This window comes from Lutjanus erythropterus, chromosome 4 (genome assembly GCF_056507025.1).
Source record: "Lutjanus erythropterus isolate fLutEry1 chromosome 4, fLutEry1.hap2, whole genome shotgun sequence".
In the NCBI taxonomy this organism is placed as follows: domain Eukaryota; kingdom Metazoa; phylum Chordata; class Actinopteri; order Lutjaniformes; family Lutjanidae; genus Lutjanus; species Lutjanus erythropterus.
Window position 1 is genome coordinate 36,361,568 of NC_139320.1, and position 24,672 is coordinate 36,386,239.

The window sequence follows — 24,672 nt, forward strand, 5'->3', positions numbered from 1 at the left end:
GAAGGCATACTTGTGCCATCATAATTTTTACACAATAATAATAAGCAGATTGTCAAGGAGACATCTGCTGTCATTATGAAGACTTGTATTGTTCCACTGTAACATTTTTCCACTGTATATTATTTCATTTGAAGATATTGAGATGACTGCATTAATAGGCTTATACCTAAATCTTTACTGATTTGTGATCAAAGAATAAAATTCACAAAAACACATCTTTGGCTCAACTTGTTTGGTTTCCTCTGGTCTCCTGAGGCTTGCGTTCAACCATAACAACTTCCCCCTTGTTGTTGAACGTGTATAAAGCCTTGCCATCAGCTATACAGCTGATTGGCCTGGCCTGAGGAGCGGAGCAGAGCCATGCCATTGCTGAGGTTGCTCCTCCTGGTTTTGCTAACGGGAAAAGGAGATTGTGTGTGCAGACTACAAGGCTCAGCACAACTGGCTGAACTGGCCCAAGATGGTGACCTTGTTATTGGAGGCATCTTTTCATTTCGCACAGGGCAGGATTATGTAATTAACACATTTCAGACAATTCCAGAAGTACGGAAATGCAAGAAGTATGTACTGCAAGGTCTATATATTTAAATGGTGTATGTGTATTTTGTACAGTTTTTGATACTTTAACATTTGTCTTTTACCCCAGTTTCAATTTTAGAGAATTCAAATTTGCTCAAACAGTAATATTTGCTATAAATGAAATCAACAAAAATCCTCATCTGCTCCCTAATGTTAAACTTGGCTACAAGATCTATGATAACTGTGGAACTATGGACATATTGAGAGCTGCACTGGCACTGGTGAGTGGACTAAAGGGAGAAGTCAGTGAGGGCAACTGCACTAAAACTGAGACGGTGCAAGCTATCTTGGGACATTCAGGATCAAGACCAACTATTGCCTTTGCACAAGTTGTTGGAAGGTTTCAGGTACCCGTGGTAAGTGTCATGTTGGCAATATCTATATTTTATTGTGATGTTCTGCAGAATTGTAACTGTGGCATGAATCTAAATAGTGATTATGCAAGACTATTAAATATTTGCTTTTTCACTGACACCAAAATGTTTGTATCTTTCACTACAGATCAGCCATTTTGCCACCTGTGCCTGTCTGAGCAACAGAATAGAGTATCCCACTTTTTTCAGAACTATTCCCAGTGACTACTACCAGAGCAGAGCTCTGGCAAAGCTGGTCAGGCACTTTGGTTGGACCTGGATTGGGGCTGTAGCTGTGGATAACAAGTATGGCCTCAATGGCATAGCTGCATTTATCCAAGCAGCACAAGAATATGGAGTGTGCATTGAGTATTCTGAAGCCTTTTCATCATCGGGTCCACCTGAAAGCCTGCAGAGAATAGTAGAGATCATTAAGCATGCCACTTCCAAAGTGATTATGGCGTTTATGTCCCACAGAGAAATTAAGTTGCTGGCAAAAGAGTTGTACAAACAGAACATCACAGGACTGCAGTGGGTTGGCAGTGACGCCTGGATCACAGATCACTCTCTGACTGACAGTGAGGGACACAGCATCCTGGTGGGCTCGCTGGGCTTCACTGTCAGTAAAGCTAAAATCCCGGGGCTGGAGGAGCACCTGAGGCAGCTGCACCCCTCACAGTTCCCTGACAGTCAGTTTGTCAGAGATTTTTGGGAAGAAATGTTTGACTGTGCCCTGAATGCAACTGCAAACACACAAAGAAAGCTTTGCAGCGGCTCTGGGAGCTTGCAGAATGTTGAATCACAGTTCACTGATGTGTCTGAGCTGAGGTTCATTAATAATGTGTACAAGTCAGTTTATGCAGTGGCCCATGCAATTGACAACCTGATTAAATGTGAGGAGGGTTCCAATGGGAGCTGTGCTGATACCAAAAACATTCAACCATGGCAGGTGAGGAGCCATTAAAGTGTAACAGAATGCTATCAGCAAGAATCATTGTCATGTAAAATAACTGAATAATCTCTTTACTAGGTCTTGCACTATCTTAACAATGTGAATTTTACCACTGGGGAAGGGGAAAGAGTTTATTTTGACAGTAATGGAGACTCACCAGCCAAATATGAACTTGTTAATTTACAAATGACGCACAGAGGGACCATGGAAGGAATAACAGTTGGCATTTATGATGCTTCTCTTCCAAGGAGTCAATTTATCATGAATAACATCCCAGTTGTCTGGGGAAATGGCCTGACAAAGGTAAAGCAGAGGTTTGGACTCTACTGAATATTGTTCTAAAAAACATGATATGAGTTTTATTATTTTTTCATGTGTATTTGAATGGATTGTATACTAATTGTGTTTATGAATTGTGTTTGTGTGTTGCAGGTGCCTGTGTCAGTCTGCAGTAACAGCTGTTTTCCAGGAACTCATAAAGTTCTCCAGAAAGGAAAGCCAGTTTGCTGTTATGATTGCATACCCTGTCCAGCAGGCGAGATTAGTAATGTGACAGGTTAATAAAGCACAAATACTTAATTTACTGTTTCAAATGCAATGAAATATTCTATACATAATGACACTAAATGATATAAAACAGTAAATCAGCAATGTTCATTTAAACTCCATGTTTATCTGTTTATTTACTTTTTTATTTTTTTTTATTTCGCAGATTCAATACACTGTATGAAATGTCCACCATTGTACTGGTCCAACAAGCAGAAAGATGCCTGCGTCCCCAAAGCAATAGAATTCTTGGCATATAAAGAAATCCTGGGAACATTATTAGTCTTATTTTCTTTGTTGGGAGTTTTTCTGACTACAACGACAACACTAGTCTTCTACTGCCACAGAGAAACCCCTCTAGTACGAGCCAACAACTCCGAGCTGAGCTTCCTGCTGCTCTTCTCCTTGACTCTGTGTTTCCTGTGTTCTCTGACCTTCATCGGCCGGCCCTCTGAGTGGTCCTGTATGCTGCGACACACAGCGTTCGGCATCACCTTTGTCCTCTGTATCTCTTGTGTTCTGGGGAAAACAATAGTGGTGTTAATGGCCTTCGGAGCCACACTTCCAGGCAGTAATGTGATGAAATGGTTTGGGCCTGCACAACAGAGACTCAGTGTTCTGGGTTTCACTCTCATACAGGTTTTAATTTGCATACTTTGGCTGGCAATCAACCCTCCTTTTCCATCCAAGAATTTGTTACTCTATAAGGACAGAATCATCTTGGAGTGTGCTCTGGGCTCTGCTGTAGGGTTTTGGGCTGTACTTGGGTACATTGGACTTCTGGCCATGTTATGTTTCATTATTGCTTTTCTGGCTCGGAAACTGCCTGATAATTTCAATGAAGCCAAATTCATTACATTCAGCATGCTGATATTCTGTGCTGTCTGGATCACTTTTATCCCAGCATATGTCAGCTCTCCTGGAAAGTTCACAGTAGCTGTGGAGATATTTGCTATTTTGGCGTCCAGCTATGGGCTACTTTTCTGCATTTTTCTACCAAAATGTTTTATAATTCTGTTTAGGCCGGAGCAGAACACCAAGAAACACATAATGGGAAAAACAGCTCATCATGATATACGTCCTTAACCATTGTCCAAATCACATGTAATGTATTATGTCTCTTTTGCTGAAGTGCTTTTTTAAAACCAAAATGTAATCTGTTTTTGCATCATTTTATGCACATGAATATGGTTCAGTGAATAAATATTTAATTATATTCAAGTCTGGTGTGTATTGTTTTTTTGTTTTTTTTGTTTTTTTTTGTTTTTTTACACATTTACATTTATTAAGAAAAAACAACCCTAACTAAAACCACAACTAAAAAGTGAAAAATCAGAGAGCATTGCCCATAAGACAATACCAAATAAGCAATATGAAGAATATTGCCTTACCTTATGAAATATGCCTCCAAAATTGGTAAACTACTGGCACCACCAGCAAGACACATGTATATTTATATTGTGAACATCTGTAATTCTGTATCCAGGGTTGACTGCACACAAAGGTCATTCTAAGGGCTCTTTTATAAAACTGTAAATTGTTTTGTTTACTGTTTAATTACCAGCTATGATGTATTTCTTTTAAACAGTTTTTTCATGTCAGAGAAATACAGCAACCTCAACTGTAAGTTTCTGCTTTTAGATGAAAGAGTGCACCACATTTACAGTGTAATTTTGGGTGTCCAGTTAAATAATTACTGGAAGGCTACAGTACCAGAACAATGATGTGAATAAAAGATATGAAGATGGACCACATTATGTTTAACAGTGTGTCTCCTACAGCCAAAATTCATTCACATTAACAGAATTACCTTTCAGTAAGGTTCTGACATGTATGAAAAAGGGTGACTCAAAATGTTAAAACGTTTAAAATGTCAGTGAATGTTCTCATTCATCCAGGTCATTGTATTCTCAAGAAAAGATTAAATCGAAGGCGACTGGACTTCGTTTGAAGACGTTTCGCCTCTCATCCAAGAAACTTCATCTCTTCATACATGTCAGAGTAGTCTAAGCTAGTCTGACTAAATGGTGGGAAACCCAGGTATTTAACCACTGTGGATGTGTTCACCAGACCATAGGTGTTAATGGCTCATTGGTGTGTAGGGTTTGGTAACAATGGATGGAGTCAGCTTCATTAGTGCTCCATTCAGTTTTAACAACAGTTGTTTGGAGTCGTTAGACATTGGGTGTCACCCGAAACCAAGTATGAGTGACAGTTGTTAGAGTCACATGACTGTGAACAACTGTTGTTTTTGGAGGTCAAGTTGTTGAATTTCCCAGGCAAGGATGAAATAACAACACTGAATAGGAGAGAGGTTAGCTAGCTTAGACTAGTCTGACATGCATGAGCTGATGAAGCTTCCTGGTTGAGAGGCGAAACGTCTTCAAAGACATATAAACAAGTCCAGCTGCCTTCGATTTAATCTTTTCTTGAGAGTTCAAAATGTCAAATCAAGCCAAATTTTATTTGGGGACTGTAGAACCTGTAGAACCTCAGAAAGGTAAGGAAACTCCCCCAATAACACCTAACAGGAGAAAAAAATGTAAGAAAGAAAAAACGCAGAAGCCACAGAAGAGGGATCCCCCTCCCAGGATGGACGGACATGCAATAGATGTCACATGTACAGAACAGAACAGCAAAATCACAGACAATACATCATCTAAAAACAGAGAGGAAATTAAAGCATTATGGACTGTGTGATACTTTAAATTAGGACCCACGGCAAACATACCAAACATAAACTCAATGAATACATATCATCTATTATCCCAACTACATACAGATGGAAGCAGTTGTTTTTTCTGTGGTCCACTGACCCCAATCCATTGAAGATGAAAAGATGACATTAAGTTATTAGAAACAAAGTGACTGACATGAAGTCATGACAAACTGGAATGATGTGAAATGTGTCAGAAAGTATATGCAGGTACCCCAGTTGGTTGTATTGACGTTAATGTCAAACACTTTTGGATACATATCTTTGACTTGGGGCTGAGTGACCTTAAAACAGGATATATGGACTGCATGCTAACCACTTTATAATCTTAATTACTACTGTCTAAATACACGGTATGCAAACTGCACTTCTATAGTTGAAGGTATGTGGACTGTAAGTATTTCAAATTGTCTATTTGATAACTCCTAATTATCCCCTTTATAATTAGAAGTAATCAGATTAAAGGCTCACATTTTTCTAATTCTATCTTAATACAGTACTCACATGCCCATATGTACAATTATTAGTCCCTATAATCATTCCTCCTGTCCAGACTGGCTCTCTGTGTGAATATACTGTTAAAGAAGTGGATATGTATAGATTTACTGTCCTTGTTTTAAATAAATGCAATTGAAAGGTCAGACACGTTGAATGAAATGTATTCTTGCTCATCTAAGGTGTAGAGTAAACAATGAAGTCCTACGATTAGGACTTTTTTGGGGGGGGGGCATATTTCTGATAGACCGCTGACTCAGTCATCTCCAGGCATGTCATGCAGCACTTCTGACCAAAATAATCAAAATGATTGAGACTAAATCCAAATTGTGTCTGCTCATGATCAACATCTACAGCTGTTTCCTCTAAGATCATATTCAGATTTTTTAGCCTCTTCTTTTACTAGCATCTCAAGCAAATCTTAAAAGTAAAAAATACAACAGAGGTGGATGGAGGAGACGGAAAGAGGAAATGAATTAATCTAGTATTTATATAAGATATTTTTTACAGTTGCAGGCCATGATGTACTGGGAAAGTGGTTTTGACTTAGATAGAGTGCAGTACAGCCTACCTGTAGACAAAACTTCTATGAAAATGTCAAGCCACTAAATGATCAAAGTTCAGAACAGATGCATAACTTGCGTAATGACTGTGTGAGTAAATGACAAACTTTAAGAAACTTTATGATGACATGAGTAAAGAGTGGTTCTGATAAGTTCAGTAAAGTATGAGACCTGCAACGTGGCTCTAGTATCCCCCTAGAAAAATATTTTCACTGACAATGATACGTTCAAATATGAAATGATGCAATCCAGCAGAAGTAAAGGTTACACATGTGCATACAAAAAAAGCAACACAGAAGAAAAACAGCGGAGGTCCACATCTGTGAGCATGACTTCATTTCCCAGTGGCATGTCTCTGGTGGGAAAGCTGCAGCAGAGCAGCAGCAGACACAAGACACAAGAGATTAGGAGATTGCTTCATCCTTTTACACAACAACAAGAACAACAGGTGGCATATTGCTCCAAGGGTCTATATTAATTAACAGCTTTGTCACAACATGTAAATGTTACATGTTAAGTCAATTAAGGGTTTGTTTTGATATCCCCGTCTCTTCCTTCCTTGTTATTTGTTTTTCTTTTAGCTCTGACATCATGTTTGCTGTAGCGTGCCACTGTTGGGCCTATAATCTAAATTAAATGTTGTATTTTGAATAAAGTTCTGTGTAGATATTGATCATGTTATTCACTTTTTAGTTAGAGAGCCCTGGGAGACCATTGAGGCCTTCATCTCTTGCCAATGTTTGTCAATGTTCAACTGCTGTCTGTAAAAATTTAGGCTGCAAATATTATGCAATATGACGATTTATTAATCTGAAACTTTAGGAAGTCCAAACAAATGCATTACAGTATTACAGTATATAGTACAATATGACAGACCTGCATGACACCAAGAAGGAACAGTCAACCATTCATCAGCTGCCTGTATTTCTTCTATGTGTGCAGCATAAAACACTGTTCTGCTACAAAGAACATGTGGTGTAACATAATCGCATCAGCATTACCAACAGAAAAAGTGAAATGCAGCAGCATTTGCAAATTTCCGTCTTTGGAATCAAGAAATCTGCAGGTTTTTTTTTAAAATTATTATTTATTTATTTTTATGATCGATACATAGAGAGCATACCTAGAAAAGACTGCACGTTCTACTAAATTAATAATTTTCATATTCAAAAATGTTTAAAAAATGTGTGATGGCATCAAAATGCAAACAATGATAGACAATCATGGGACAATAGTACATGTATAATTTATTTTTTTCATTTGAGCAATTTCAGTATTACTCTGATAAAATAGTAAAGAAAAAATAAAGAATGAAAGCACCTTTATAATGTTAAAAAAATCTTTCAGAAAATCCTGAAACTCCTGGTTCTGTAATTTCTTGGACATTTTTTGGCAAAAACTAACATACCCTGCTGAGTGAAAAAAGATTAAAGAAAAAAGAAAACCCCAAAAAAACAAATAAATAGGACAGAAAACATAACGTCCATGTGAAAGGAAAATAAACAGACTTTAAAAAATATGGACTGTAAGGTAAATATATTTCTATAAAAAAAAAAAGGTTGAAAAACTATGCTGTGATATGTTTTATGCACATCAGGCATATTGATTGATAGAAAGGATTTGCCACAAAATAAATATATATATATATTATAAAAGGCATATATAAAATTCAGATTAATTTGACCACTTTTAATTGGCTACTGTATATTATGTATACTACTGTATATTGCACAGAGAAATCCTCCTTAATTTGTGTGGAATATTTTCATTATTTTGTAGCACCAATACATTTGTTAATTGTTTAACTTCTGTTGGTTCATGAAGATGTTGGCATCGTGGTGACGGCACCATATACCTGAGTTTCACTAAAGAATTGTGTTGAAACCTAAAGGAACCAACAGCTCCTCAAAGCTGCTCAGTGTCAAATTTCAACATACTAACGAAAAAACTGCATACCATTTTTCTCCTTCCCTGGGGACTCCTCCCTCATTTGCTCTACATTCTAACAGCAGCAGGTCCATGGACATGAGCATGGACATGAACTAGGTTGAAAAGGCCAAGGTAGGGTATAAAGAGCAGCACATGGGGCAGCCTGCGGCGTGAAACAATGCTACTGCTCAAGCTGCTCTTCCTGTTTCTTCTGATCAGGTGGGGGATGCCTGTGTGTCGACTGCAGGGGAGGGCGCAACCACCCGAGCTGACCAAGGCTGCAGACTTCATCCTAGGTGGCATTTTCACCTTTCGCACTGGGTACAGAGGCAGCGTGCCCACATTTCAAACCTTACCTGATCCTCCAACATGCCTGCAGTAAGTATGTGTTTTTGATTTTGTTCTGTCACGTGATTTCTTTCTTCTTCAACACATTTTTGTGCAAATCAAATTATTTAAAAATGTATTTTTTTTTTTCTAGCATCAATGTAAGAGAATTCAAATTTGCCCAGACCATGATCTTTGCAATTGAGGAAATAAATCAAAATCTTGCTATTCTTCCCAATCACACGCTGGGCTACAAGATATACAATGCCTGTGGAATGACAAACATTATAAAGTCTGCTATATATTTAGCCAACGGGCAGAGGAGGATCATAGATGAGAGGAACTGTACAACGGCTGACACTGCACAGGCTATACTAGGCCACTCGGGCTCTGCACCCACAGTGGGATTTGCTCGAATTATAGGAAGGTTCCAGATACCAGTGGTAATACTTTGTTTTTATTCAGTGTGTGGTGTGCATAATTTATTACCAACAAGCCCATAAAAGCATTGCATGCCATTATTATTTGAGTTATAGTGATCTGGTACAGACATTATATGACATGACCCCATAGATGTTGCAACAACAAAAACTTTCAACCGTTCTAGTCTCATACATGTCATTTATAACATAATAAATGTCTTAAGAAATCAGAGCGCGGGAAAGTACAGGGAAGTACTGAAATCTTGAAAGGGTTCAGTATTGTCCACAATCAGCCACAATCTGGGTTTTACATGAGACATGCAGGACAGTGAATGTGCAGAAGGAAATATATCTTTGTGATGAAAAGTTTTATTTAAAAGCTAACATGTTTATGTTAATCTTTGCCAACAGTTATGTTAATTAACGCCAATTTGGCAATCATGAATATTTTTTTAGTATATAAAAGTAATTTATATACTAGTACATGTATATACTAGTATAGTGATGTTGATTTAAATTATTATTTTACAAAGCACGAAAGTGGACCAGGGTATTGTTAAGGAACACCTTTGAAAGATCACGTGGATCTCGAAGAACATGCATAGACCTTTTATGAGAAATAAAACCAACTGTCAGATTTTCTGTGGCAATTTGTGTGACGGTCACTTCTTTTTTCTCACAACATTTCTGCACTAAAAAGGCATGTTTTCAGATCATATTTAGGCTGTTTTCAAAATTTAACCCTCATATGATTCCTTAAGACTGTTTTTTCTAATTCAGAACATATTGAGGACTAAAAATCTGTTGAGTTTGTTTATGTTGCAATTTGTGTGACTTTGACCCACACTTTAAAGTAAAATGCTTGGATCAGTCTTGGATATGTCTAATTCTGGATTTGAAGAATTTCTTAATTAACTTGTCTATTTTTCAAAATGATTAATGAACAAATTTCTGTTTCTGTTTAAATGTTGTTTGCACAGCTTAGCCACTTTGCAACCTGTGCTTGTCTCAGCAACAGAGAGGAATTTCCATCCTTCTTCCGAACTATTCCCAGTGACCTCCACCAGAGCAGAGCGTTGGCAAAGCTGGTCAAGCACTTCGGCTGGTCCTGGGTGGGGGCAATAAGTAACAAAAATGACTACGGTATCAATGGTATTACTGCATTTATACAAGCTGCACAAGAAGAGGGGGTGTGCATAGAGTACTACAATGCATTTGAACAAACAGGTCCTCTTCATGAGTTAGCAAAAGTAGTTGAAACTGTGAAGTACTCCACTTCTAAAGTCATCGTGGCCTTCATGTCCCACAGAGAGGTTAAGGTGCTGGCGGCTGAACTGTACAAACAGAACGTCACAGGACTGCAGTGGGTCGGCAGTGACGCCTGGATCACAGATCACTCTCTGACTGACAGTGAGGGGCACAGCATCCTGCTGGGCTCCCTGGGCTTTGTTGTCACCCAAGCCAAGATCCCAGGATTGGAGGAGCACCTGAGGCAGCTCCACCCCTCACAGTTTCCTGACAGTCAGTTTGTCAAAGGTTTCTGGGAAGCCATGTTTGACTGCACTCTGAATGCATCTGAAAACAGGAAGCCATGCAGCGGCTCAGAGAGCTTCCAGAATGTTGAATCATATTTTACAGATGTTTCTGAGCTGAGATTCACTAATAATGTGTACAAATCAGTTTATGCAGTGGCCCATGCTCTCAACAGCCTGGTTACATGTGAAGAGGGGAAGGGCCCCCTCTATAATGGGAGCTGTGTCAATACTAAAGACATTCAACCATGGCAGGTGAGAAAGAAAACAAAAAGGTTATTGATCTTATGATTTGTTTATATCCCATGAAACTCACACGTAATTCAAAATTATATGAGATTACAAAGAAAACAAGCCTGCTGTATTTACGTCACTCCCCTTCTCTACAGGTGCTACATTATTTACAGAACATCAACTTCACGACAAGTCAGGGGGAAAGAGTGACTTTTGATCAGAATGGAGATCCACCTGCACGATATGAACTCATAAATTTACAACGTGTAACCTCAGAGACCAGGCATGTTTCCACCGTTGGTGTTTTTGATGCCACTCTGCCCCCTGAGCGTCAGTTTATAATGAATGGCATGAAGATAGTGTGGGGAGGAGGAGGTCATACGGTACATATTCATATTGCTTTGTTCTCACATTTTTGGATTGTCAGTCACAGTACCATACTGCAAAACATTTAAAGGAGAAATCTGTAGTGTATTTACCATAATAAATCATAAAATGACCACAATTAGAGAGAGAGAAAGAGAGAGAAGAAATTAGAGATTATTGGGAAATTATAACATAGTTATAAGTATTTATGATCAGTTTATGATGTCACATGCATCTTTCACACCAACAGTGCTCTGGCTGTTAGTCTGAGCTCACTTCAACCAGACTAGACTTTACAGGCTCCAACTTGTTATTGGGACTGTTGTATGCATGCAATTGCTACATATTGCCCCTTTATTAATCCAATAAAACAGTGGTTTTCAAAGTCTGAGACCGTGGGCTTCTCCTCAAATAAAGCTAAGGAAAAGGCAACCTCTTCCTTAGTTTACTTGCTTAGTCTCCCGTGCTTCCAGGATGTCTATGCGATCATAATTACATTATTTTATCCCATAGACACTCAGCAATTGACCGAGACAGCATAATACAGAACAATACTATATTATTATATCTGTATTGCTCAGACTACACCAAATATATATAAAAAAAGGTTTGTCCAAAGGCATTTATTAGTTTTCTAAAATTCTCCAAACTACTGTGTCCAAATTATGTCTTTAAACAAATCCCACATATTTGAGCTTTTCTATGTGAACCCCTTTTGATGGCTAATGTAAAAACTAATGTAATATTTTTTCATGGTTTGGCACCTCCCTCTTCAGCAATATAGTCCTTATTCATAATTTAATCTGTTATTTCTAAATTCAATTGATATGTGATACCAGTAAAAAAAGGGTGAAGACACTGTAAGTCACATACAACTCATTCATGTATTCATGCACCAGGTGCCTGTGTCAGTGTGCAGTGAGAGCTGCCCCCCAGGAAAACGCAAAGTCCTACAGAAAAGAAAACCTGCTTGCTGTTTTGACTGTATATCATGTGCAGAAGGAGAAATTAGCAACGTTACAGGTCGGATTCATAAAAAAATTGAATAAGAAATATATTGTACTTAGTATCCTGGTGAGCATAGGACCTAATCAATGTTTTTGTCTCTTTCAAAAACAGACTCTTTGGAGTGCCTCAAATGCCCCATTGATTACTGGCCAAATGCTGGAGGAAACACATGTGTCTTGAAGGAAATTGAATTTCTGTCTTATGCAGAGCTCATGGGGATCATTTTGACATTCTTTTGTCTGATCGGGGCGATTTTGACAACTATGATAGCATTGGTGTTCTTTCATTTCCGGGAAACTGCTATTGTCAGGGCCAACAACGCTGAGCTGAGCTTCCTGCTGCTCTTCTCTTTGACTCTGTGTTTCCTGTGTTCTCTGACCTTCATCGGCCGGCCCTCTGAGTGGTCCTGTATGCTGAGACACACAGCATTCGGCATCACCTTTGTCCTCTGTATCTCTTGTGTACTTGGGAAAACTATAGTGGTGTTAATGGCCTTTAAAGCAACACTTCCTGGTAGTAATATGATGAAATGGTTTGGTCCTGCACAACAGAGGCTCAGTGTTCTGGGTTTCACTCTTGTACAGGCTGTAATTTGCATACTTTGGCTGACAATCAAACCTCCTTTTCCCTACAAAAATATGAACCTCTATAAGGAGAAGATTATTCTTGAGTGCGCCCTCGGATCACCTGTAGGGTTCTGGGCTGTGTTAGGATACATAGGACTCCTTGCTGTCCTGTGTTTTGTACTTGCTTTTCTGGCTCGAAAGTTACCTGATAATTTCAATGAAGCTAAATTTATCACCTTCAGCATGCTGATATTCTGTGCAGTATGGATCACCTTTATCCCAGCATATGTCAGCTCTCCTGGGAAATTCACTGTGGCTGTGGAGATATTTGCTATTCTGGCTTCCAGTTATGGACTACTTTTCTGCATTTTTATCCCCAAATGTTATGTCATTTTACTGAGGCCAAATCAAAATACCAAAAAGCATATAATGGGCAAAACAAAAGATATTAATTGTTAAATTTATATTGTTGTGATTCTCTATTTTTTTTCTTTTTATTGTTTAATTATTCAGTATTTACTGTTTTAACATCATGTTTTTTTCCCCCGAATTATATAAGGGCACCTACTATTTTTCAGTGCTAGTTCTTAATATCAAAGATGCTGCACATAATATTGCATACAAAAATGAATCTTTAATCAATAATTCATCTTAATTTGCATTGCATAATTATCTGAGTATCCTCACATATAGTATATTTGTTATTTCTGTTTTATGACAGTACACATTTACAGTACATATGTTATAACATGTAAGAAATTAGCTAACAGTGTCCCTCTTTTTCCCTCTGTCATATTAGTTCAAATTGAATAATAAATGAAATACCTTTTCAGGAAAATAACTACAATATTATGTCATCAAAATCAATTCCAAAATTGTGAGATTTTACATCACCAGTTTACATAATTTTTGGTTCTTCAAAATTAAATCAGTCAGACAGACAACAGGCCAGTATGATGTCAATTTTGTAATCTACATGCGAATAGTATATCCAGCCCCTATAATGATACAATAACACTGTGATATAATTAAAAAATATTTGTCACTGTCGGTACACCACAAGTGTAAATAATGACAGTTATACATTTTTATTATTTACACCTGTTACTGCTATGGCTTGTCATGTTGAAAAAGGCCTGTAGCATTTTGTAGAGGGCTATATTGCAGGTGATAAAACATCAAGACACAAACAACAAGCATTAGATAATGTGGTTGTGTTTCAAAATCATTTTTACTCATGTAGCCTGTAGAATTTCCGAACAGGAAATTTATATATTGATGATTTTACCACCTGCTCATGATCTGAAAATGTCCTTGGTAGTTAATGCATTTTTAAATAAAACAAGATGGCTGCTTACATGACTGTTGCATAATTGATTTTGTTAGAGGTACTCCAGAGAACCTTTTAACTGGCTAAGCTGCTACTCACTGTGACTTTGCACAGGGAAAATGTAGACACAGACTTGTTTCATTTGATTTCAAGGAGACTCCAACCCAGTGGCAGGCATTAAGAACAACAATATAGAAATAGATAGCTTCTCTGAAGTCCTGTTAACTTGTGTAGGTCACATGAAGGCATCGGTAATAAATAGAGACGGTTTCATAATCAGTTCAAAACTCCTTTAAAAATTCTGTTTAATGTGCAATAAACAATCATTCACATGCAATCACTATTTAGTGTTGTTTCTGCCAGAATCAGAAACAAATAAGTACCCAAGTTAGCCTCATTAAACACCTATTGGAATGACTCTGATTAGGAAACAAGGCCCATGTGTATTCTTGTCAGATTTGTTCTTCATGCCTGACATCCTTCAGGTCTTATGCAAAAAAAAAAAAAAAAAATATTTGCATTTACCTCAGAGGATGGCCCACTGCGTTGCCTCCTCCACCTGCAGACAGGAAGCTATAAAATACATCCGTCCAAGAATCCCGACTGTGCCAAAGGCGAGGCTCTGAGATGACAACGGTCACATTTGTCTTCTTAACACTGTTCACTTGGATGGTGTCATCTGGCACATGGCTTAGACCGGACCAGTGTACTCAGCTCAGTCAGTATGGGCATGGCGAAGGAACAGAGGGCTTCAGCTCAAATACATCATATAAAAAGGTCGTTATTCATGACAAAATCAAACTGACACTAACATGTGAAAGGTGAGTAAATTGTTGGTAAACTACAGTACTTCTGTTTTCTCCATTTCCTCCACTGGCTCACTAACTTGCTCTTGTTTTTATCAAGGACCTGGATACCCCAGTGTGGTTTCCCATAGATTCACCAGCAATTACCTTGTAATTAAATGATTTCCTCAACTGGGAACCCGTCTAAATTATAGGGGGCTAAACACCATATTGAGAGACCCCTCAAAAGACAATTAGACAATCTCTGGAGGAGCTTTTATGAGTCAATTACAATTTCAAGTCAAATTACTGTAATTATATACAGAGTCACAGTCTCACAGTTGGGTTATTATTCTTTTAATGTTGCACTGTTTGTTTATTTTATGTCACTTTAGCTTATGTCTGGCAACAAATTGTGAGCAGTTGGGTGATTAATGCAATGTATGACAGTAGTTATGGGATTTGAATGTGGTATGTGCTACATAATGTGATCATGAACTAACGCTTGTAACGTTTTTTTCTCTCTCTTTTCTTTGTCTTTTGTCTCTTTCCTGAAATGAGTGTTGCTTTGGAAAGGATTTTCACACAGGACAGGATAAAAAAAGCCCGTAGCCTTCACCGTTGTGTGAGTTTGTTGCAAAAAGTGAAGAAGAATGTGAATGAGGAGAAGCAAAACAAGCATGTCTGCCAATGTCCCTTGCAGCAGTTGTCGGCATGTTTTGTATCTGAGAACAACTGTCTTCTGCTTACAAGAGAGGTGAGCACCAGAGGTTGATGTTGAGAGGAATCGTATTCAGCACATGAAATGAAATCTGAATTTATAATACACACTCAGCAATACATTTTTGTGTGCAAAATGTATTTCTGGTCGTGACAATTTGTTATGAAATGTGTAACACTCGTATGTGTTTGTCTGCAATTTTCCTTCATGCAGATAAAGACTGATAATCACAGCAAACATTTGAATTACAGAAGTATCTGTCCCTCTATGGCTCACCGTGCCCATATCGGCACCTTTTTTGTAGTGAACCACTGGAAAAGAATGCATTGTGTCTGCTTCTGTAAGACATGCAGCTTTGAGGTCAAACTCCTGCACGGCTTTTTGTACACAGAACGTGGACCTGCATTCTTAGAATTGATTTTCTTCATCCTGTCTGAGAGCCAAGGGAGCCTGATGTCCTCAGCAGAATCAAAGAGGGCTTATGTCAGGATCTGCTATGTGCAGGTTTGAATGTACACCTACAGTATTTCTGTGCCTTCTGAGTGTTTCACAGTATCATCACTGCTCATCCCTGCTAGAGGAGCTGTAACAAGTTGTAATTATTAGTTGTAATTATGCTTACAAAAGCTGGTAATATATTTCTTATTTTATTGTCAGAGATGGGTTTTGTGCAATCTGCAATTTGAGATTGATGTAAAAAGTCCTTTTTGAGGCTTGCACCTCTGTAGATAGAGCAGCCACATAGGAATAGCTATCATTTTGGCTAAATTTATGTAAAAACTTATTTTTTTATAAAACAAGGTTGTAGTCCTGTTCATGTCATAAATACAAAGAAATATATTAAATGAGTGAATAGTCATAAAGTCATAAAAATAAAGCTACTTTTCAAGGTGGAGTTCTAAGGATGCATTATCAAAGTAGGCTACAAATGGTATAGCTAGGTCTGATGAATGACAAATTTATATCATCTCACACTATACTATATGTCATTTTGCCCATCTGTATTTGCATGAATGGGTGATGTGTCCACAGTAACTAATTTTCATATCTCATCAACAGGTGTTTTCAAAGTTCAGTGCACCACACTGTCTAAAAGAAGCATTTCTCACACAAGCAGGTAATATTAAAAACAAAGTTGTCATTCATTAGAAGGAAAGTCATGCATTAATTTTACTAAAAAGTTACATAATAATCTAAAACTTTTTCCTCAGATGGCAACAAATTTAGGGTGCAGCATACAGACACCAGCAGATGGGTTGCGAGATTTTTTCTGGCTGCTGCACTCCTGCTCTGGATCTACGTGACAAGAGTAAATATATCACCGAACAGACACCATCCTGCTCATGGCAGTGACTTTACAATGGTGATGTTTTTTACCATGACATGGCGCTGTTTTTCACCTTCAGTTATCACCCGTCAGCCCGCTGAGTGGCCCCAGATAGCTGTTAGGATCTCCTTCGTTGTCTGCCTCTCTTGTGCTCTGGAGAGAACTGTACATGTGTTAATTGCCTGCAGGACTGCTCATACTGTCATGAAACTGTTTTATACCACACAACAGCATTTCAGGACTCTGCCTGTTACTGTGTTGTTTATCTGGCTGACTTTCAGTCCCACTTTTCCAAATAAGAATGTGAGACACTGGTTTGAAGACGTATTTGGTGATGATACTGTGGGATTAACACTGAGATCGTGGGATGTTTTCAGGCAGATAGAGCTACTGGGTACTTTGTACTGTGTTTTTGTCTCACTTCCCAGTTTGCTACAATCCATCCTGACCAAGTTACATTTCTTGAGTGTCGTCTTAAATGTTCAACTGATAACATGTCTACAGAATTCAAGGGTACCAACAAAGTATGTGCTGGTTATTAAAATCAACAGATGAATTAAATTATTAAACTTGCCATACTGTATCTAAAGCTGAATACAATGAGAGCATTTTAGCTTGTATAATAATTATTTTGGTGTCTCAATCAAAATGCTGATCAAAAAGAGAGAAGAATGAAAAACAAAATTAAAAATGTCATCACAAATCAGTCCACTTAACGTCCTCAACAGCTGAGGTGATGGTGCACTTTGTGAATATTTAATTTTCAGCCTTTTTCTTTTCAAGTCACAGCAGTTGAATGTAATAATCATCTGTGGTTTATGCAATTTCTGACTGCAAGGAACACTTGCACAGAGCTCTATATTAAAGATTTTTTTTTATGGTTTCTCTGTTTATTTACATTAATATCTGAATAGCATAGCAATGTGAAACTTTAAACTGTGGGGTTTATGTATTAAGTATAGCTCATCAGCAGTTGTTCACATTGCACAATAAAAATGTCAGTAACTTCAGTTCAGTCATTTTTTTTTTTCAAAAACAGTAAAAAGAAAAGTGACTGCAAGTTTTTTTTTATCCTAACAAATACAAATGAACATTGAATGTTTTTTTTCTGTCTCAAACAGAAAAGTGACTGCAATCAGTTTATTCAACTTGTTCAATTATAGAAGTTGTACAGTGAAAATAGAAAAAAAATAGAGAAAAAGCAGAGAGCAGGGAACTGAGGCAGTAAGAGTAGCCTGAAGATGCCATTTTTAAAAAAAGCCAAAAGAGAACAACAATTTCATTAGCCGAAGGAGAAGCTTACATATCTAAGCATATACTATATCTTAAAACCTAATAATAAAGTCAAAGTTCAAGGTAAATCAACTCACCAAAGGTCACAGTACTAAATATAGCTAAATTTTAATTAAAAGTAAAAGATTAAGTAACCAAGCATCAATCAATAAATTGATGAATGTAATAATTTTTTCTATAAACACAAATCACAACATTCTTCACTCCCATTGAGACTGTATTCACAATCATTTGTAGGAAAGTGGCAGAAATATGAATATATCTTATGAATTGTGTTCTTTATTAAGATAATTTATTTATTTAGATTAGCTCTCCTTAAATAAAAGTTCAATAATGGAACAAGCTGATCGCAGTGACTTTCTTTGTTTTATAAGGAAAAACAACAGATACAATGTTAATTTATAATTGTTAAGATAAAAAGATGGAAGTAACTGGCATTACTAACTGCAGATTAATTATACTTCATACACGGACCACATGGGTAAATATAGAAAATGATGACCTGATACAACATTCATTTTTAATTAATCAAATGTCATTAACACTTTCTAAATTTAAAATTGATTTAATGTAATTATCATTGCCCACTACTGATTTCAATACAATGATAAATATATAAGCATAAAAGCAAAGACAGAGGGAAGAAAGTATATGAATTACTTTTTATTTACCCTTTTGATTTATACTTTATGTTATGCAAATGATGCCCTCTCAGCAGCTCAGTGTTGCTTAATTATGCCATTCATATATGGTTGTAAGTAATTTGACAGGTTTTGTCTATCACAAATGTTGAAATGTCTTAGTAAAAAATTTAAATAGGACTGAACAAACCTGAGCTGTGTTGCAAGCCAACTGTAAAAAAAAAAAAGAAATAAATAAAAATAAAAACTATTTGGAAAATTATTTTGAAATAATTTCAAATGCTGTTACACTGTGATATACTGACTTCTTTCAGTGATTAACTAGAAATTGACAGAAATTGAGAGACAATTTAAAAAAAATCTAAATTTGAGCATATGCTGTAAGTCACCTCTGAAAAGGACTCATGATCCAGATGAATGTTTGATCCTGATCTCCTGCAGGGTGTCTATTTATTTCTGATAATGGACACCTCCTAAATAGTAGAATAATAGACTCTCACCATTCAAAATGAATGCACTGCCTGTATCTAAAATGAATAACCATATTAACAGGGATGCAGTCAAAGCCTCTGTTTACAATTCATTCCAACAAGTTAACAAGCTTCACCTATTTACAAGATGAGTACGTCATCTTCTGAACACCACAGGATGGTGACTGTCTTTTTTTTTTAATGTTGTTCTTATTTTAGTCTTAACCATTACAAAGTCTTTGTTTTATTTATGTTTTACACAACATAACAATAGAGGAATAGGGGTTTGTAGATAACATATTAAAAATGACAGTATGCTCTCATTGGCAGGTGATATTTTTCATATGGTAGAGGAAGCTATAAAGGTCAGCTCACAGTTAAGAATTGCATCAGGGAAGGGGAGGGTGGCTTGTGATGGCTTGGATCACGGTTATCTTATTCACTCTGCTGGCAAGGACAAAGTCAGAGAACCAAACATGCAAAGTGATTGGGCAGACAGGGTTCATGGAATTTTCAAAAGAAGGTGATATTATGATAGGAGGAGTTTTCTCCATCAGTAGTACACGAAAACTGATAGATAATGGCTACCAGGCATTGCCATCTGCATATTGCAAAAAGTAAGTGACTATGCTTAAAATATGTAAATTAAACAAAAACATACATAATGTTAGGGTAAAATAGCATGATTTAAGTGCTGATCTGATGTGTTGCAAAATGGTCAGGTTTATCAGTAATGTGTGAACACTTGACACTATTTGTAGGTTGAATGACAGGGAACTGAAGTTTGCCCGGACAGTGATTTTTACTGTAGAGGAGATCAACAGAGATACTGAGCTCCTACCTGGAGTCAGGCTGGGCTATAAGCTGTACAATGGCTGTGGGAGTGAAAACCTGATACGAGCAGCTGTAGAAGCTGTAAATGGAGAGGATTCAAAGGGGTGCAGTAGCAAGATCCAGGCTCTCTTAGGTCATTCATCCTCTGGAGTGAGTGAAGACATAAACATAATACTAAGCCCATTATCCATTCCACAGGTGAGAAGAAATGATTAGTGAAATAACTGCAAACTGTCAAATTTTCATGATTGTATTTGGTTATTGTTGTCGCAATCTTTGAAAAAATGTGTGTTATTTTGTTTTTTTAAGGTAAGCCATCTTTCAACCTGTGCTTGTTTGAGTGACAAAAGACTATACCCCACATTTTTCAGAACTGTGCCAAGTGATCGCTTCCAAATCATCGGTCTGGTGCAGCTTATGAAATACTTTGACTGGCGCTGGGTGGGGATTATTTATTCTGAAGGACTTTATGCAGATCAAGGTTCAGCTGAATTCACAAAGGAAGCAAAGAAAGAGGGCATATGTGTTGAATACAGATTACCTTACTCTAAGAAAATTCAAACTCTATCAAAATTGGATGCTATTGTCAAGACACTAAGGAAATCATCATCAAATGTGGTCCTGTTGTTTATGTCCTTGTTCTACACCAAATCATTCCTGTCAAAAATAGAGAACTATAACATAACAGGAAAGCAGTGGCTTGGCAGTGAGTCTTGGATCACACAAACAGACCTGGCTTCTGTTGAGAGAAAAGGCATGTTACAGGGGGCAATGGGCTTTGCCCTCCCTCAAGCATTCATACCAGGTCTTGGTGAATTCTTACTCAGCTTGAAACCTTCTGATGAACCACAGAGTGCTATAGTTAAAGCTGTCTGGGAGAAGTTCTTTGACTGCAGCTTCTCTCCATCAAATACCTCTGCTATGTGCACTGGCACAGAGGATCTCAGGACAGTCTCCAGTGACTACACAGATGTGACACATTTCAGGGCTGAGAATAATGTGTACAAAGCTGTGTACTTGGTGGCATATGCCCTTCATGCATTACTGCAATGTGAAAATGGCTCAAATCCCACCACAGGAAAGCCCTGTGTGAACAAGAATGAAGTTCAACCAAAGCTAGTAAGTTGTGGTTAATATATTGAGGAACTTATAGTATTTAGTATTTCTATTTTTTGTTGTTAATGTGAAAATAAAATAGTTAGGTATTGCTTGTATGTTGTATATATGCTAACAATGTAGTGATTGTCTCTCTGTAGGTGCTGGAGCACATAAGATATGTGAACTTCACAACACAGAATGGAGCCAAGGTTTTCTTTGATGAAAATGGAGACTCGGTTGCCCAGTATGACTTAGTTAACTGGCAGATGAAAGAGGATGGCTCTGTTGAGATTGTAAATATTGGTCAATATGATACCTCTTTTCCAGAGGGGAAACAATTCAACCTAAAAGACAACACCAAAATAGTTTGGGGAGGAAACAGTGATAAGGTAAAGTGAAATGAAGGTAGCATGTTTAACCCAGGTTCTCTGATTGGCAAGGCTATCACGGCATCCTACATGTCAATGTGGTCACCACAGATGATGTGTCTTAAAGAGTATCAGTGTTAGCATGTGAGTCATACATATAAAATATATCTATACATGATAGATAACATAATTTTATCTAATTTGGATTCTTTCACAACTTAATGACAATCTTTACTTCATATGTTTACTTAATAAATATTGCAGTGTCAATGATATACAAAACATTTAGTTTCATTGAGTTTTTAAATGATGTATTTTGCCTCATCAGGTGCCAAGGTCTGTATGCAGAGAACCATGCCCACCAGGGACCCGTAAGGCCATAAACAAGTTTAAGCCTGTGTGCTGTTTTGACTGCTTTGAGTGCCCTGAGGGAACAATAAGTAATCAGACAAGTGAGTAAAGGTTTCAGAATTGAATTAATGCATGCGTGAATATATATGAATTTAGTGTGGTGATATATGATTTCACTCCTTTTTCAGATTCTCCAGACTGTTTGATCTGTCCACCTGAATTTTGGCCAAATGAAAAGAAAGATCAGTGTCTTCCAAAACCTACTGAGTATCTTTCCTACAAAGAGATCGTGGGTGCACTTTTAACTGGATTCGGCTGTGTTGGTGTATTTTTATCTCTTCTGACATCAATCATTTTTTTGACTCACAAAGAGACTCCCATTGTAAAAGCCAACAACTCTGAACTGAGCTTCCTGCTTCTATTCTCATTAAAACTGTGTTTCCTGTGTTCTCTGACCTTCATCGGACGGCCCTCTGAGTGGTCCTGCATGCTGCGTCACACAGCGTTCGGGATCACGTTTGTCCTCTGTATCTCTTGTGTTCTGGGGAAAACTATAGTGGTTTTGATGGCCTTCAGAGCCACACTTCCAGGCAGTAATGTGATGAAATGGTTTGGTCCTACACAGCAGAGACTCAGTGTTCTGACTTTCACCCTCATTCAAGTTGTGATTTGTATACTCTGGCTGACAATCAACCCTCCATTCCCAAAGATGAACATGAAGTACTATAAAGAAAAGATCATCTTAGAGTGTGCGCTGGGTTCAGCTGTTGGATTCTGGGCTGTTTTGAGTTATATTGGACTTCTTGCTTTCTTGTGTTTTATACTTGCTTTTCTTGCCAGGAAGTTGCCAGACAGCTTTAATGAAGCCAAATTTATCACCTTCAGCATGCTGATATTCTGTGCAGTCTGGATCACATTTATCCCAGCATATGTCAGCTCTCCTGGGAAGTTCACTGTAGCTGTGGAGATATTTGCCATCCTGGCTTCCAGTTTTGGTTTGCTGGCATGCATTTTTTTCCCGAAGTGCTATATCATTATCTTCAGGCCAGAACAAAACTCAAAGAAACATCTGATGGGCAAAATACCACCAAGAACACTTTAATCTGTTTTATCCTCCAAAACGAATGGTCTTAGTTTGAAAAGATAAAAACAACATTTAAAGCATAATCTGACAGATAATGTAGAAACACTGTTGTAATTCTTTTACTTTTTGCAATGTATGGAATAAAGTAAATACACTGAGTCATGTGTTTCCCATTTTTATTTGATCACAAATATGGTAGAGTTTACAGTACATGAAATTAAATGTAACTGCATTACATTCATGTTGGACACAAGATTCAACAAAGAAATGTTTCAACTTGCAATTCTTTAGTGAGATCATTTCAGCAAAGGACAAATTAAGAAATATTTTGAAAGTGAACAAGAAATGGAACACACACATATCCCCCCTATCAACAACTGTCATTAAAGTGTTCATTAGCAAGGCAGTTATTGATAATCTTTGTAGTGAAGCCTATCATTGTCCAGTAGAAGATGGGTAAAAGGTGCAAATATAAGAAATCAGGATTAAGTAATTTTTCTACAGGGTACCACACTCAGAGCTCAATAAACATAAATATATATACATATTTTCCTTTCTTTTGCTTTTATGTTTTATGTAGTTAGTCTTTACAGAAGCACCAGGTGGTTACATTGGACTTTGTGAAAAAAATAATATAACTTGCTAAAATCAAGAAGAAGGAAAGGGAGTGTATGTCTATACTCATGAAATCTTTTATTGTCAAATTTGACTGAAATACCAATTTTATATTTTAATTGAATTCACATTTCATTAAAGTGCATCAAAGAAAACACACAAATCAAATAAAACTAATTAGCATCCCATTTTAAATAGGCACAAATAGACTCCTGCACCAGAGTCACAACATCTTAAAAGCAGCCTACAATGTGTGCAAATTTTTCTTGCGTTTTGTACCTTGGCCAGTTAGCAAATCAAGATATACGATTCATGTGACCTGTGGGTATGTTCACGGACATATGACAAGGATGTCATTCTAGACATACACAAAAACATATTTTTGATCTAGTTGGTATGATCAATACATCCAAAAAACCTTGCTAATGTTCTGGTGGAAACCCTTGTGGAAAATGCACTGACTTGCAGCTACACTGTCATTCATGGACTCTTACTGTGTTCCAGTTCGGGGCAGCTGAGTCACCTGTGTATTTGACTTAATATCAAACTGACCTATAATACTGCTACACCAGCGGCTATGACAAAACAAAACAGATCAGTAGAGCATAGAGCTGTTACGAGAGCTGATCACGAGTGTGATTGCCCAGCTGGCTAGCCAGCGAAGCCACAGGTGCGAAGTCACCATTTGGCTCTGGGTAGGGTTGTGGATAAGGTTCTGGTGAGGTCAAGGTAAGGGGAAACAGACTCTGAAACAACGTTGGGAACAAAATTGTGAGCTGCTGTAGCTAAGTTACTCTCATCCCTGTCCTATTCAGTTCATGGCACCAGTTGGCATCATAGCTAGGTAAATGTTTAACAAATGCCTGGGAGGGTACAGTCACTCAGAGGCAAACAAGGGACAGATCTTATCACAGGGCATAGTGGGAATGCCTGTCCAGCAAGACACAGTAGTCACTCCCAAAATAGTTAACAGCCAACTCTTCATTCAAATAGGGAAGGTGAATCTGTTTTAGGCTGTTTTAGGCTTCTTTCACAGTCTGACAGGAGGGGGTTCACCCAATTGGAAAATTAGAGAAAGATGTTTTTTGCTGAAGCTTGATTAATGCACACCATCATCATTAGCTATTCCTCTCCATGTGTTATCTTTGAAACAGTTGTCTCTGTAGT

At 37.5% G+C, this 24,672-nt stretch overlaps 2 protein-coding genes and 1 pseudogene across 2 annotated transcripts; all 3 read left to right on the forward strand.

Moving 5' to 3' along the window:
• Positions 1-429: 429 nt before the first annotated feature.
• Positions 430-22,973, forward strand: LOC146328838 (uncharacterized). Its single transcript, XM_084716690.1, has 11 exons — positions 430-935; positions 1,081-1,881; positions 1,963-2,187; positions 2,317-2,440; positions 2,597-3,508; positions 3,917-3,962; positions 19,917-20,187; positions 20,299-21,108; positions 21,246-21,476; positions 21,784-21,907; positions 21,995-22,973. The coding sequence occupies exons 1-11, from the start codon at positions 552-554 to the stop codon at positions 22,906-22,908; spliced, it is 4,842 nt and encodes a 1,613-aa protein (XP_084572816.1). The 5' UTR covers positions 430-551; the 3' UTR covers positions 22,909-22,973.
• On the forward strand, positions 8,312-13,350 carry LOC146328839 (extracellular calcium-sensing receptor-like). Its single transcript, XM_084717843.1, has 6 exons — positions 8,312-8,511; positions 8,615-8,903; positions 9,863-10,669; positions 10,804-11,031; positions 11,914-12,037; positions 12,134-13,350. The coding sequence occupies exons 1-6, from the start codon at positions 8,312-8,314 to the stop codon at positions 13,045-13,047; spliced, it is 2,562 nt and encodes an 853-aa protein (XP_084573969.1). The 3' UTR covers positions 13,048-13,350.
• On the forward strand, positions 14,339-17,581 carry LOC146328840 (uncharacterized; annotated as a pseudogene).
• Positions 22,974-24,672: the final 1,699 nt, after the last annotated feature.

Coding starts and splice junctions, on each gene's coding strand:
- LOC146328838 (XM_084716690.1), top strand. CDS start 552: ATGCAAGAAGTATGTACTGCAAGGTCTATATATTTAAATGGTGTATGT. Junction 1,882..1,962: donor AAAACATTCAACCATGGCAG/GTGAGGAGCCAT, acceptor TCTCTTTACTAG/GTCTTGCACTATCTTAACAA. Junction 2,188..2,316: donor GGGGAAATGGCCTGACAAAG/GTAAAGCAGAGG, acceptor TGTGTGTTGCAG/GTGCCTGTGTCAGTCTGCAG.
- LOC146328839 (XM_084717843.1), top strand. CDS start 8,312: ATGCTACTGCTCAAGCTGCTCTTCCTGTTTCTTCTGATCAGGTGGGGG. Junction 10,670..10,803: donor AAGACATTCAACCATGGCAG/GTGAGAAAGAAA, acceptor CCTTCTCTACAG/GTGCTACATTATTTACAGAA. Junction 12,038..12,133: donor AGAAATTAGCAACGTTACAG/GTCGGATTCATA, acceptor TTTCAAAAACAG/ACTCTTTGGAGTGCCTCAAA.